Source organism: Camelus dromedarius, chromosome 3, assembly GCF_036321535.1.
Source record: "Camelus dromedarius isolate mCamDro1 chromosome 3, mCamDro1.pat, whole genome shotgun sequence".
NCBI classification, from domain to species: Eukaryota; Metazoa; Chordata; class Mammalia; order Artiodactyla; family Camelidae; genus Camelus; species Camelus dromedarius.
The window spans coordinates 44,485,917-44,502,298 of record NC_087438.1 but is presented as its reverse complement, the minus strand read 5'-3'; the positions used below and the strand labels follow the sequence as shown (position 1 = coordinate 44,502,298).

Below are 16,382 nucleotides of genomic sequence, written 5' to 3'. Positions count from 1 at the left end.
ACACAAATGATTCAATCTGCAGGGTGGAACCACGGATACAAAGGAAACACAAATGCAAAGGCACTGTGCACAGGGAGGGCTCGCTATAAGTTATACATGGATTTGGGACTGGAGGGTGGGTATCCCAAACCTCCACATTGTTCTAGGGGCAACTGTCCAATTTTGAAGTCATGAAATGAAACTGTTGAATTCAAGTCTATTACCATTTGGTCCCTGTCACTACGTTCAAATCCACAAATCAAAGCCTGACTATTACCATGTAGCAGTTGTGTGACCTTGTTAACATCTTAAACCTCAGTTTCCCATAAATGTTCTGTAAAACGAGAGGACTGACCAACATCCTGGGGTGACTGTGAGGACTACTTTAGAATATCAACAGAGAGCCTGTCATACCATCTGGCAAACAGAAGATCTGCAAAAGCAATGACTAATTATCCCGTCTACTGTCCGCTGCTGAACAACTCTTCCTGGCAAGGGCACTCCTCCTTGGTATCATCCTTGGACTGGATCAGATGCTCTCCAGTTTGGGGTCCTTTGGGGTAAGTGGTTCTCATTCCATTCACTAAGTGGACTCAGCAGCACAGAGTGGGAAGCCAGTCAGATAGGGGATTGCACCCTGCTCTCACCACTTATTAGCTGGGGAACCCTGGATAAATTACTTTGCTTCTCTGGGTTTTCATGTCTAGATCTCTAGGAATGATAGTAGGTAACACATGCCAACTGCCCACCACAACACGGAACACAGTTTGTGTTCAGTAGTAGCTCAGGTCTCCTCCAGGCTGCTTTACCCGTCTTGGCGTCACTGGCATTGAATCCACAACCAGGGGTGGTACTAGCCTTACTTTCCCCCATCAACCACCTGCTTCTACGGAGCTGCATGTGTGTAGAGCGCCATTTATCTCTGTACCCAATATGCTCTTCTACATGTAAACTGCGTCACCTGGGACCGTATCTCATCTGTCTTTGTGGCCCCACGTCACACCCCGCACACAGAACCGACTAAACCTTTACAGGGTCACACCCTTAAGTCTGTGTATATTTACTCACTCTCTTCTCTCTCATTTATATTTCTCCCAAGGTTCAAATTGTTCCTTTATTATTTAGTTCCCCATTGCCTAGAATATTCAAATGTGGTTCAGTTGTTTGTTTTGTAACAATAACAGTGATGAAAAGGACTCAGCAGCCTTAAATTTGACGCAGAGAACATCGTGTCACTTTTACTGGCTTTGATTTTCTCTTCTGAAAGCTGTCTCCAAAAGAGTCCAACACCTCCACAAAACACTTTGTATTTTCAAGCCAAACTGATTAACCTCAATACATGTGAGGACAATTTGTACTTAGGACGTTACTTTTTAGAGAAATTATGAATCCTACTCAAGACTATTCTTTCGCACACTAAGATGTTTTGATTGACATACCCAAATGTCACTGGCAGCCCTGAGATGCTAAGCATTTCTGACAACTGCCCTACATCTAAACAGTTACCGCAGAGGCCAAGGAGGAATCGGGACCAGGAATTTTACAAGAGAAACAAAAAGAACAAAGGCAGCCACAAGGGCATAAAATAAACTCCATATGACAATCTAAGCAGAAATTTCCAGACAAGTACCATTTTCCTAACAGGTTCTCTATTTTTACAAAGAAACCTCTATATACAATCTAATTCTGATAGCAGTATAGTTCCACATACATTGCTTTAGAACAGTTTCTAGTTCCATGCTGGTGTTTGTATTCCAAACAGATTTAAAATTTTTCCTCCTCAATGGCTACGTATGGTCCCGGAAGAATCTCACATTTCTGTACTAAATGTTTGTTGATACTGATTAATGAATAAGCCGAAAATCTAGAACACGATTATAAAATTTTTTTTCAAAAACATCACATAAATCTTCAGCGCCTCCAAATGCCGTTTTGTCAGTGTCTTCTTTCTGGGGTGGAGGTTCTCCATCAGGGACCATAAAACCTGCTGCCTTCTTCCCTTACTAGGAAAGTTAACGTCCACTCTAGCTGGTTTAAAAGCAATAGGATCTAGGAACCACTGTTATCCAAACTGCAACCCTGTGCCCTGAATTAAATTCTAACGAATCCTAAGTGCACTGCAAAATTTAACACTGCCCTTGTTTTTACCATGAGGAAAATTTAAGCCAAGATTAGCATCATGATTGCCTCAAGCACTGCTCGGAAATTAATGACCAGTGTAGGGCTGGAATTCAACCTTTCCATGTCTGGTCTAAAATATAGCCCCTGACTTCTTCTGAAAGCTCAGATGTCATTAAGTAGCCTTGAACTCCAAGGTCAGTGCCACATGTCTTAAAGTAACAGCATCACTAGGCTACTTCCCACTCCTCTTTAGGGAATTCAGCCATGCTTATGGGACAATCAGTGCTCTGGTGCTCAGGTAGGGGATCTGGCTGTTCCAGTCATCCTCCAAATAGTCATCTCTCAAGATCAAGAGCCTGATCATCTTCCAGCCATTCCATTAAATGCATTTAACCTCCTATTATTTGAATCCACAGAGAGCACTGTGACTGTCAAAAGAGTGGCAGTGGGGCACATACACGCAGACTTTCACACATTAAAGAATATATCATATATCAGATCTGCTTATGGTTGTCCAGAAAGTTGGTCCTGTCTCCAAGAAGACTGCAGGTAAAGTTAAAGGTGGAAGGGTTCATAAGAAAAGAATAGTGTACTAATGCCTAGGTGTAAGATCTCTAGGCCCTTGCCCCTCACACCATGCATGTACCTATGAGAAACATGTCTGTGAAGGCCTCGGTATACAACCCTTCCTGCAGCTACCGATAGACTTGCCAGATTTCACAAATTAAAATACAAGATGCCTAAACAAACTGGAATTCAAGTAAATATGAATATGTATACCCCAAATATCACAATGGACATATGTATGCCAAATATTATTACTTGTCTCTCTGAAATTAAACTTTAATGGAGGGTCATGCATTTCATATGGAGACTCCATGTACTGAGCACTTAGGAGGGCCAATGCAGGAGGTTTTGCTTTGAGGATACAAGGAAGAGGTCCTTGAGGAATTTATAAAGCAGTAAAAGGGATGATAGGTCCACAAATAATAGAGTTAAAAGTGACCCATCCTGGAAGAGGAGAGACAAGTACGGTGGTGGCAGGGAGGAAAGAATCAAGTATGGCTGTGGAAGAATCAGCACAAGTGATGTGATGGGGTTCGAGACGGAATGTGAATGCGGTAAAGGATCACAAGCTTCATTTCCCTGTTTTACACACCTAAGAATGGGGATCTTATTGCTCTGGGTTTGTGCACACATCATCTTCCATTATTTTTCTATTATTTATATACACCAGGGCAGCCAAACACTAGCTAGATGGAGTAAAAACAAAACAAAACAAAAAAATGCTTTGCACTGAGATTCCTAGCAAACAAAGCAAAGATAGAAAGATAGCTCTCATTACTCAACAAAAGAAAGAATTGAAATTTATCGGACCAAGCTAATGTCTTTTCCTTCGTTTGGAGCTCAGAGAAATTTGTTTCAGGGGTTTTAACAAAAGGGCAGTGACACACATAATTGTCACTGGCATCTACAGTAATGTAGGGCAAAGATGCAGGCGCATCCTACATTATGGAGCACAAAATAAAAACCAAGGGAAATAAAAATCAATGCTGTGTGTGCATGTATACACATGAAAGTCCACATGTGTACTTAACATACATACACGCCTCTCCTTTACAGGGACTTGGAAGCTGGGAGTGAAGTTACCTTATGCAAAATTCTTGAGGCCTAATTTGGTGCAATGTCAATAATTTACAGTGGTCATGACTCAACCTGTGTTCTTACTCAGAAAAAGGGAAACAGACATTTAAATGGTATTATTCTCTTTTTTCCTAAGTTTTACCCCCCAGTGATCAAGTCAGCTCTGAGTTAAAACCAAGGAGGAGGCCTACCCTCACCTCTCCCTCCAGGCCCTAGTGGGATGCAGAGACCTAAGACAGTCAGAGAAGAGAGAAATGATCCGGCAAGGCAGACACAAGAAAATAAATCTAGCCCTGACAATAGGCACTGATTAAGTACTTGAATGACAATGGAACGTGACAGTGACAAACGCAGGCTACCACCACCAGAGTTGTCCATAGATCAGAAACACTAATTTTTGCCCATCTTTAAACTTCCCCATAGGTGGCATTTGCATTTCTTCACCTACTCGTCTTACTGTGGAGTTGACAAAGAGTCAGCTTCATTTTCAGTTTCCATCCAGGAAGTTTAAAAAACCCTCTACATTCCTGATCTTTGATTAGCCACTGAAAATGAGTTTTAAGTAAGAGATGGATGGCCTGGTGTGCTCAGTTTCAGAAGACAGGACATCACTGTCAGGTTCCTCCAGGGAAGGAAGGGGCTTCCTCACTCAGTGGTAGACAGCATCTATGTGTCAAGGGAGAAAATGAGAGGAAACGAAGGAAAACTAGTCTTTGCAAAGACTTCTATCGCTCGTCTTGGTAGCTCAAAGTATTTACTACTCAAGCTTGAAGGGACCTTGAGAGTGTCTGATCCAATATACTTATTTTACAAATGAGGAAATTGAGAACCAGAAACAAAGGCGTAACTACTTAGCAGTTGACTTGGGACTGCACCTCAAATCCCCATTTCAGGTCCTTCTCATTACACCTTGAAAAATCAGTACAGGAGATGTCAAGATGCTTTCCCCACCCAGACAAGTCACTTGCTTTCCATCTTTAAAAACCCATTCAGCGTAACTCAGGTATTCCATTCTCCTGTTCCACGTCTCCCCGAGTCACTACTGCATTACACTCCACTACCATGCCTGTGTTGTCCAGAGGATTTATGTGTGGTCCAAATGACTGATCCCAGCACATGAGCAGTTAGCACCTCACATGCACCACTATGCAATTGCCCTGCAGTTTGACCGTGTATAAGCAAGTGTTACCAGAAGAGCCAGCTGCCTACCTACATTCAACTTCATACATGGGTTCCAGTGTGACGTGAAATGAGCACTCACCAGCTTCCTTGCCTTCCCCAACCTAACCTCCCCCTCCCCAATAACCGTGGGTGCTGTATGTGGGATTTAACAGTCAGTACTAATTTTCTATTACTTAAATTCATGTTTCATATTCTTAACTATAATAGAGTCAATTCAACTTTTGTGGCTTATCAAACACACTGAAGAATCACAGGGATCTAAAACTGCTTCATCTCTTACAGATGATACATCTAAGAAACTGCGAATCACAAGCATAAGCTTGGAGTCAGCACTTTTCAGAACCTCCAAGTACACAACGCACAAAGGAAAACCACGCCCAGTCGTGTCCAGGCCTTAGCCCATGCTACCAGAAAGAAACAGACTTTCAGGGAAGTACTAAAAATACAGCCAAGGGGAAAAGAAAATAAAAAGAAATGCTTTAAAAAAAAAAAACCCTGAAATCAATTTTCTATTCTAAAGGGAATTTTAAGAATCAACAACTTAAATTTTTGATGTATGGATTCAATAAGTTCATTTTTCTCTCAGAAATAACCAAAGTCCATTATTCATGAATCACAGTAAACACAAGAAATAAGGGGTGGAGAGAGAATTGGGGAAGAGATAGGGAGAGGGAGAAAAAGTGCTATGGGGATCCTAAAATTCACATATCTTTGGTTTGATTCTGTTAAGTTTCTTCATTAGCCTAATTGGTATGAAGAACTTCCGTATATAAAACGTATTTAGATATCTACAATCTTTAAAATAACCCCAGTAAAAACTTTAAATGGCCACTAGACCCTCTCTTCTTTGGTGTACTTTGAAGAATTTCAGTCACTGGGTTTGATCACATCCAGCACACCCAGCCCAAGACCAAGATGGCCACCTTATTTTGCAGGCGATAATGGTATAGCTGTATCTCAGGAAGCAACTCAGCTTCCTACCCCAGCAGTCTCAGGATTCTATATCACAGTGATTTAAGGCCCAAGTTACCTTTTGCTTTGTAGAAGGCACATCAAGAAACTTAAGAGAAATTGGGTCTTCTAGCAATAACATCTTCTTAATTAATGCTCAGGGCTAATTTTTAAGTCCTTCAAACTCGATCTGGTACAGAATTGTAAAACAGATTTCTGAAGAACCAGATTTCCTAACCTAACAGGCCCCCAGCCCACTCTGGAGCTCATGCACACATCAAAGCCAACAGCCCAGTCTCTCACCTGGCTCTTGGTGTAAGAGCAACATCTGATTCTCCCAGTCCTTGCTTATTCAGACTCTTTCCTTAATTCTCCTATCATGTCTTCCATCACCTCTTAGATGGTTTTGTTGGTGTAAAATGTCTGAAGAAGAGAACACAGCTTCTTGTAGGACTCTGCAGCCTGGCTCTGAACAAGGTGGCAATTTCCAAGCAGCATGTGACCTGGAGCCTGGGAACTACCATGTGAGGATCATCCTGTTTGATGGAGCAATGACTCCTGGGTAGACCACCTGCAGAGGGGCTGAGCTCCAGCAGAAGGCTCCCTGACAGGGAGCCACTGGGAGGCAGCATCTGTCAAAGGAACCAGCGAACAGCACGTGCTCCATGATGGCAGTCTCACAAGGTCTTCCTACTCTGACAAGGAGATACAGCAAACATAAAACACGCCGACACTGCCATCTTCTAATTAGAACCCCTCGGCAGCAAACAAAATATCCAGACATAAACTGACACAGGAGCAGTGAAGAGGGCAAATGGTTTTAAAGGCTACTTAAAACCATGCCCTCGCACCAGAGAAAAGATGCTCGTGGACTTGCCTCTTGATTATTGGCGACTCAGAAAAATAGGTGGAGACACCCTCCAGCTTCATTAAACCATTGGTGATCAACTTCAGTTTTACAAGCTCTAAAATGGAACACTAACCCAAGAATTCCTGCCCTCGGTCATTTGCTTCCAGCATAGAGAATTTATCAGCACTGAGCAATAATAGTAAAACAAATAGAAGCAGGATGTTTTTAAGTCAGTAAAAACCTTAAGTGCGAATTATCTGGGGTTTTTTTCCTGTTGGCCAGGAGCCAAGAACCCAAAATGAGAGCATCACAAGTGCACCATTCCTAACAACTGTAAAGACCTTCGCCCTTTAAAAGTTTCAAAACTTGCCAGATTTCAAAATATTAACATTTCAGTCATCCTTCATGGGTTGGTTAAGTCCACTGCTCAGTCCACAACCCCACCACACACCCAGGCCCCACTTCCAAGCTCCCACGGGCTCTGGCTCTATCTCTGAAGAATCCCACTTTGTGCACCAAAACTCCCCTTACCCTTGGACAACTCAGCTCCACCCTCCCCACGGCTATCTTGAGTGACCCTGGACCAGGCCCCTCTGCTACGTTCTGTGGAGCTACTGTTCCCAGTACACACATTTCCCTGGTGCCTTAACCTTTCCCTCAGACATGTACACTGACTTTCAGTTCATGATCTCAGACCTTAAATGGGCTCCCAATGCTTCCAAGAAATCCTACTACATTTATAGCTCCTCTTCCTGGTCTCTGAGATCATTTCAGACTTCCTTCCCTATTCAACTCCCATAATAACCCTCCCGACCCCCTCCCGGATATTTCATAATGCATTGAGAAAAGTGAAGCCTCTAAATCTATTAAACTACCTGCTTTTTATTAAAAGAAAATGTATTAAAATACATGACCTGAAAGGCAACATCTTAAAATTAAACTTTTTATTTTGAAGTAACTGTAGGTTCACATGCAGCTGTGAGAAATACTACAGAGAGACCCCACGTGGCCTTTATCCAGGGTCCTGCAATGGTAACATCCTACAAAACTATGATGTAGTCACAACCAGGATAATGACATGGATACAATCATGTATCCTTCATGAATCCAACATGAATCCCTCATGTTGCCCAAGTAGAGCCACACCTACTTCCCTCCCATCTCCAACCTCTTTAAGCCCTAACAACCACTAATCAGTTCCCTACTTCCATAATTGTGTCATTTCAAGAATGTTACACAGAAAGGAAATGACACAGCAGGTAACCACTTGGTTTTTCTTCACTCGGAATTTTCTAGAGATTCACCCAGGTTGCTCCTAACCCCGTGCACTCCAGCTTGTCTACATTTCACCACCCTCTGTGAGGTTTCCAGAGACTACACTGTTGAACTCAAATACAATTTCTTGTCCTTATCTTATTCTCTCAGAGGCTAATCCTTTCCTTCTCAAAACTACGATGCTCTGCTTCTGTCAATGCACAGTCCTTCTCAATGTTCCTACTTACCGTCTCAAAGGCATTTCAGACCTAACATACTGAAAACCGAATTAATCATATCCTATTTCTTTATTAAAACTTATTTCTCAGTCTCCCCTGACTTCATAAGTGCCATGTTTTCCCTGCCTTTTATGTAGTTGGACTCAGAGTCAAGAGCCCAGCAGGGACCGAGGGCTCCCCCAGCGCCAGCACCAGCCTTGAATTCAGCTGTGACCATGTGGTGGTATCTTGCCAAAAGAATGGGAATAGAAACGAAGTGTGTCTCTTCCAGTATGGGACTTTTAGGAAGTCAGAAAGGTTCTTCTCTTTCTTTCCACTTCCAGCAGCTGGAGGCAGAGTATCTTGAGGCCACAGAGAAAGAATCAAAGCAGAAGGTGGAAGAAATGTGGGTCCCTAACTCACCAGGAGGGAAGGAGCTCTCTGCTAACCCAAACACTTACATTAGCTAGAAATATATGGCTATTGTGTTCAGCCACAGATATTTTTTGGTTTGCTTGTTATAGCATGTGGTGTTACTCTAATACACACCATTTTTACCTAGGCATTCCTTTGATGATATTACAAACACAAAGAAACCTAGAGCATATAGAAGAGTATTTAGGTGAAATATTTACTAAATGCCAAGGCTACCTATAAAATATTTATATTTTCTGTAAATTTGCTTTAATCTAAATTCTGTCCAATGTGCCCACTAAGCTAAAGAGAACTTTAGGATGAGAAACTCATTAAACTCTACACAGCTCTCAAACTTGATACCCTTCAACTTAATTTTAAAGGAAAGAATATTTTCTGGAACTGCATAGTTTGTTTTGCCTTTCCCTCTTTAAGTAAAATCATTCTGAAATGCCTTTTTATTTGTATTTTCAGATGTTATACAAAACTGATTTCCATAATCCAAGAAGGAAAAAAATCTCTCATTTTTTCCCCCAGATAGAATACCATCATTCTAACAGTTTCAGAAGTTCTAATTTATACTGTCTACAAAGCCGACTTCTGATTATGATGTGCAAGTGATATACATACGAAGGTTCCTCTTAGTTTTACATTCCCAACAACCCAAATATGTTGTGAAAACAATCCTCTTCATATGGAAAGAAGCCTTCCTTTGTTTCCTGGCTGTTAGGGCTGTAACACGCAGACATCACAGCTGTGGAAGGCAGGACTAGGATTCAAGGCAATCATTTGCATATCAAGAAGCCAGGAGTCAAGATCCTGAGGTTCTGCCCTTCATTCTGCAGCTTCCTTGCTGTGAACTGTCAGCACATTACCACACAGTCATGCCCAGACTTAAGGGTCTGTATAATGATTCCAATAATGCATCTCTTCCTCATCAGGGGGCCCCAAAACTCAGTCAATGTTTACGTGTTGCTTCTGGTTGCCTATTTAGCAAGCTGCGAGCCATGAAGACATAAAACATCATCAGTCTCAAAAAAAGAAAAAAAAAAAAAAAAAGAAAAAAAATCCAGGCAGTGATAGGCATGGTAAACTCGAGGTCGTTGTTTCAATGCCAGACCTGCATAAAAGGTTCTGGTTGTTTTTCCCCTCTGATCTAATAATCTTAGTGATTCAAAACTTTAGTTAGGGAAGAAAATACCAAAAGTCCAATCAAGGGTGACTATGCATGGTAGAATTATAGGCTTACAGTTTCTCCTTTATGGTGCTCTGTATTTACTAAATTGTCACATTAAACACACATTACTTTCATAATTGAAAAACAGGTAAACATAAATATTTTCATTGTAAGAGACTGCATTTAAAGAGGAGAAAGACTGACCACCTTAGATGAAATTATTGGTGCTAATTCCTCACTTCCCTCCCAGGAGCATTATACACCTGCATTTTGCCAAGGTGTCCTGGTGGGTGGAGCATGCTTCTGCCCCTTGACGCTGGGCTTGACCATGTGACTTTCTCTGGCCAATAGGAAGTTAGCAGACATGATGCCAGCAGAAGCTTGAAACCTGCCCATGCATGTGGATGTGCACATACTTGCTCCTGTCTTTTACCAGGAGGACATAATGCCTGGGGTAGCTGCTGGTCCAAGGAAGACGAGAGACATGTGGAGCAGACCTAGAACTAATCGCAACAGAGCCCAGGCTAAATCATCCAAAACCTGGCTGACCTGCAGCCAAGCGAGAAAGAAAAGGAATATGTACTGCTGTCTGACATTTTTGTGGTTATAGAGCATTATTGTTGTCAACTGGTATACCACCTGATGCCACAAAAAACCTCAGAGGCAAAAAATAACTCATATATTGAATTGGAGTGTATAAAAGGGCCATACAGCATCCTTCTTCACATGCCCACTTATAAAGGGAACCAAGTCAAACATCATCCCAGTTGGAGAAAACTCCTTAGCCGACAGGAACTGTATTCCTCCCCTTTGTTAAATATATAATTAATTACAATTATGGTAAGTCCTATGAAGAGGTACTATGAGTCCATTCAACAATGAGATTTCACACTAAAAATATATTGTGAGCCATTTTCAATGTTTAAATGTATTTTTACATCATGATATTTAATGTTTATAATAGTTTTCCATTTTATGTGTATATCGTAATATGTTTAATCAATATTCTTTTGCCAGATATCTAGATTTTAGATAATATGCAATTTTAATTATTATAAATGGTGCTGCTCTAAACTTTCCTGGAGTTAATTCTCTGCATATATTCAACTATTTCTTTGGGATGAAATCTGAGGAAAAGAATGGTTAAGTTAACAAATGCATAAACTTTAAAGTTCTTTTGGGGTAATTCTATGTATTTATTTATTTATTTTTAACAGAGGTACTGGAGATTGAACACAGGACCTCGTACATGCCAGGCACGCACTTCACCACCGAGCCATACCCTTCCCCTTACTAATGTTTTTAATATGTATTAACTGCCTAGTTTTACTTTACTTTTCTAATTAATGAAACAGGATCCCTACAGATGAGTCAGCCCCAGATATTAACTGAGCAAAAATTTTCCCACCTAGGATTCACTCCAATTAATCCTGCTGCAATTTACTGAAAACCTATTGGGTATCACCCATGCCAGGCACAGTGGAGAGCTTACAGCCTTGGACCCTGGAGCAATGACATCTGGTTTCAAATCTTGGCTCTGCTGTGTATGAGCACCATGATCTTGTGCAATTTACTCAACCTGTTTGTGCCTCAGTGTTCTAATCTATGAAATGGGGATAAGTGTGCCACCCTCCTAAGTGCACAGAGATGTTGGAAGGATTAAATCAGTCAATAAATGTAATTCCCTGAAAACCATGCCTGCCACATAGTAAGCTCTTCATGTTAGCTGTCATTATTACGAGGGACGAATAGATGAAAAGACCACAGATCTTCCTCTTAGAGAGCTAACAGTTTACTGAAACTTACCAAGGACAATTGGGTGGCAAAATTTTCATATTATAAATTAAGCCTTCACAAATTCTGTCTTAAAGCAAGCATAAAGTGGCTAAGGTGGTGGGGGGAGCTCTTGGATTAAAACAAAGTTAAGCAATAGGAAGGTGGCTGGCCTTCAAATTACAGAATTATCAGGCACAAACCACTGATGGAAAACCAGTTTGACTTAAGTTTAGCGACAAGGTCTATCTCAAGGGAAGAGCCTATGTGATTATTTATAGTTGCCTAAAACTATGGGAAACCATTTTGCTTAAAGATCAGAAATGATGCTGCTTCTCTCTCTGCTCCACCACCTGATGCTAGCACAGAGCCTGACACAACGTAGAAATTCGGTTGATAAGGGTTTCAAACTGATGTTCAGGAGCCCAAGTTACCCATCAACTGAAAAAACCCTCAGTTCAATTCGTTATGCACAGAATACTAATAGCCACCATCCCTAGGCTAGGTGCTTTGCATATGCTATTTCATTAAACCCTCGGTGAAGATACCTACAAGGCCAATTAAGAATGTTTTCTTCAAATTCTGATATAACTTTCAAGTGCCTGCTTTTTAGAACAGGCTGACGTTCAAGAGATTTTTTAAAAGCTCTCCGAAAGGCTATTAAATATTTTTGAAAAGTATCTGACCAAAGATGTAATTACCTAAAATAACTGGGTATCAAGCCAAACTGCAAAGGCTAGACTTGCTAGAGCTGTTGAGATTTTCAAATGAGATTCAAGTCCAGCTTTTTTTTTTTAAGCTGAAGGCCAAATTTCGTGTTTCAGGTCGTTTACCTGCATTGAGAGCTACACCTTTGCATTATGTTAAAGCTTTAAGCAAACTGCTTAAGCAAAAATTTGAGAGAACCATTGCTCCCCCCTCCAATTGGTCAAAACTGGTTTAGCCAAATTAAGTAACTTTCCTAAGTGAAATTAATAAGTAAGGGGGTAAACCTTTTAACCTGTAAGATTTAATTTCCCCACCTGAAAAACTAAGGGTTAGACTAAATCTTTAGGATCTCCCACTTAAAAAAGCAAACATTTTGCATCTATAGAAACGAAAGCAAAGAAAAATATCCTAATAACCAATAGAAGAGTATCAGTAGAGCTCAAGTGTGAACATTTGCCTTAAACTTAGTGAAGTGCAGAAATTTTTTTGATTTTTTTTTCACCCCTCGGCCTGAAATTAGCTTCACCCTCCATCCCAGGAGTGTGCTACACTAGGTCACGTGTTCTAGGCTCCACTGATCATGGGACAGAAGCATTTCTGCTCCCCAAAATTCCACCTCCAAAAAGTCAAAATCCGTATTCTCCAACAAAAATGAAGAACTCAACGCATTTCCAGATCATTTATGAACTGGCAGAAAAGAATGACACGTGTAGAGAAAACTTTGCATGGGGGTTTGGAAAAACAACGAAGTTTCTTACAAAATATTTATATTTAGAGGAAAAAGCACTCAGAATGAAAAAAAAAAACCAGAAATCTAACCTTCAGAGATATAAAATGAAGTTTAATAACCTGAAAATTTATATGGTGAGGTTTTTTTTTAATGCTTTAAGTTATTTCAATTTGGTTATCTTTCAAGTAAACAAAATTTATCTGTAGGTTTTCTGGATTTGAATTTTTTAAATTAATTTTAACAACATAGTTTAAAAATGAGTGAAAGAAAAAAGAAAATGAGTGAAAGATTTGAACAGGCACTTCACAAAAGGAGAAATACAAATGTACAATGAGTATCTGAAAAGACATTCGACATCATTTAGTCATCCAGAAAATACACATTAAATCCAGACTGTGATAGGACTATTTACCCATTAAAATGACTAGAATTAAAAAGACAGGCAATACCACAGGTTGGCAAGGATGCAGAGCAATTAGATTCCTTACCTGTTGCTGGTGGGAATGCAAAACGGTACCATTTTGAAAACTGGCAGTTTCTTATAAAGTTCAACATACACTACTGATACACGTGGATGCATCTTACACCGAGCAAAAGAAGCCAGACACCAAAAAGCACATACTCTATGATTCCATTAATACAAAATTCTTAAGCTGAACCTAATCTAGAGACAAAAAGCAGATCCATCACTGCCTGGGCCCAAGGAAAGGGCACAGGAATATTTTATACCCTGATTTTGGCGGTAGTTACACCGGTGTGTAAATTTGCCAAAACCCATCCGTGTGTACAGACACTGAGAGCGGATATGTTTTTATTATATGTAAATTACACCTCAGTAAAATTTACTAATAAAATCCTCAGTTTAACTGCTCTCTCTTGGATTAGATTTTACCGAATGGTCTGTGGAGGGGCAGGCACATTCTTAGAGGCTGGTTTTCACACGTGGAACTCCAGTGTTGCTGGGGACCTTTCTCCCGCTGTCCTTACCTATCCATGGGGGATTGGTTCTCTGGGAGACTAAAATTCATGATGCTCAAGTCCCTTATATAACATGGCACAGTATTTGTATATCAACTATGTACATCCTCCAGTATACTTTGTCACCTTTAAATTACTTATAAAACCTAAGACAATGTAAATGCTATGTAAATAGTTGCTGGCAGACTGTAAATTCAAGTTTTGCTTTAGGGAACTTCTGGAATTTTAAAAAATATTTTCCATCTGCTATTGGTTGAATCCGTGGATACGGAACCCATGGATACAGAGGACTGTACCATGTAGGTGAAATCCCCTCTCTGAAACAAGTCTCACTCACGCGACTCACCTGTCAGAGCACCTCCCAGGCTTCCCCGCCGCAGCTGTCTTCCATCCTCACTGAGCTGTTTTTTAAACTTCAGCGACTTTCCAGGACCAGAAGCTACATCTGGGTTGCTGCATTTCCGAAATGGCATGGGTGGAGGGGATAATATGTGGTCAAGCTGCAGAGAGAAGGACAGAGGTGTCACGTGCTGGGGACACTCTCAGCACGACAAGCATGCATGAGCCACCATTCACACCTCCTTCCTTCTTTTCCTTCTCCAAAACCCTCTCTCCTAACCCTGTTTTTAATTTGGCTACTTTCGAGACCTCAGAGTTCCACTGTTGAGTGTTCCATCTGAAAGATTATCTGGCTGGCTACAAAATCACCACTGCAGTGTTTTCAAGCTTCAGGTCACAACATATTAGTGGATCATAAAGTCAAGTTTAGTAAATTGTGACCAGTATTTTTTTAGTGCAACAGAAGAGAAATCACCAGAGTCCAATGAAGGAAGGAAAAGTATCATATCATGAAATGTTTAAGTTGTAAAGTTATGTGTGTGTATCCTGAGTCACCATGTACAATACATCTTTCTGTGAGCCATCATCCCCCTAAAAAATGAAGACTATTGCTCTACAGATTCTCTAGAGAATCAATAGATCACTTCTTTAGTTGGTCACAAAAGAAAATTCACAAGATTTTGGTGCTCACAAATACACATAGGGAAGGGAAATCTCCGAGTACAATGCTTAATGGAAATTAATACATCCCTCTATCATTTTATAGCTTTTTAAAAGAAAGCATGTCACAAGAGCCAGAGAAACCAAAGTCACTTCAAAAGACAGTTTTCCACAAAAGAATCCCTCATGTCACAACACTTATTTTAAGATCTGTCCTGCTTTTATAAGAAAACCTTTCATACTGGAATAGGACCCTATCTTCTAAAATGTTCTTCTCCAAGTAAGTATATGTGCAGATGTCAGTGCCTAGATAGTTGTTAAAGACAAAAATATTCATTTGCACATGCATACACCAGACAGTTATTAAGAACAAAAAAGTACAAAAGATATTCACAGAAATTCCAACTGCCACAGAAAAGAGCCAACTTCATAGAAATTTTAAAAGCAAAAAAGAGTTGGGTGACACTGCTCAAAGCCAGACATTTTTTTAGGGATGCTTCCCTGAGACTTGTTTTGTTTTCCTGGGTAGAAAGATGGTCCTCTGGTTGTATTTGTCAGGATTTTCTCCGATTAAGACTCTCATGGATGTATTCATAGGAAGAAGAAATTCAGGATGAAGTCAGCCATTTGTCCGGCTATGCAAGGCAGCATGTTCAAAACCATGACACAAAAAGAAATGTGACCTTGCCTATGAGTAACTCCTCTCAAGACTGTTGAGATGAAATAGGCTTCATTGGCTCAGCTGTTCCACGATGTCAACTCTCCCGCAAGCTCAACTGTGTTCATTAGTAACACAGAACAGCCGGATTTCAAGCACTTGTCAGTAAGTACCATCTGCAATTCACTGCCCATCAGTACTGCACTGTATTTCATCGCCACTTAGCTGTTTAGTGAGAGGTCCTCAAGAAGTTAGCAGTACGTCCACTCCAGGATCTGCCCTGATCAGCAGGGAAAAGGAATCCCAGATGGTATTTTTCGAAGTATTTGTTGAGGCTGCTGCTCATTACATCAGTGTCCTACTTAGGAGGGCATCCCAGGATGAACTTCTGTCTAGTTCTGCCCTTAAATGAATTGTAGCATGGGAACCCTGGACAGTGACACAGCAGATACTAGAAAACACAGAACCCAGCCAGGGGTCTAAATGCAGCCCCAACCATTACATAAAGTAGAGGTTAATTTTGCTTCCTGCTAGGCTCCATTTTATGTCCTTACCCTAGTTTTTTTTTTTTCTTTTTTCTTTTTTCTGCCAATTTTTTGGGGGAAAATTTAAGAAAATGTGCCACAACAGACACGTTGTGAGATTAATACAATGAACACCGTATTCCCTTTACCAGTGGTGCCACACCACTTCCACTCGCTTTCCTCTCTCTCTCCTTCTCTTTCCCCTGCAGTGAGAGTTAGCTG

The 16,382-nt window shown here is 40.7% G+C and overlaps 1 protein-coding gene across 4 annotated transcripts in view; it reads right to left on the bottom strand.

Annotated features, from left to right (window-relative positions):
- The window catches only part of MAST4 (microtubule associated serine/threonine kinase family member 4), a 514,314-nt gene that overhangs the window by 353,722 nt on the left and 144,210 nt on the right, over window positions 1–16,382 (bottom strand). For all 4 annotated transcript variants that reach the window (XM_064481100.1, XM_064481104.1, XM_064481102.1 and 1 more), the window contains exon 2: window positions 14,326–14,479. In XM_064481100.1, coding sequence (XP_064337170.1) covers window positions 14,326–14,479 — 154 coding nt within the window. The remainder of the gene's footprint in view (window positions 1–14,325; window positions 14,480–16,382) is intronic.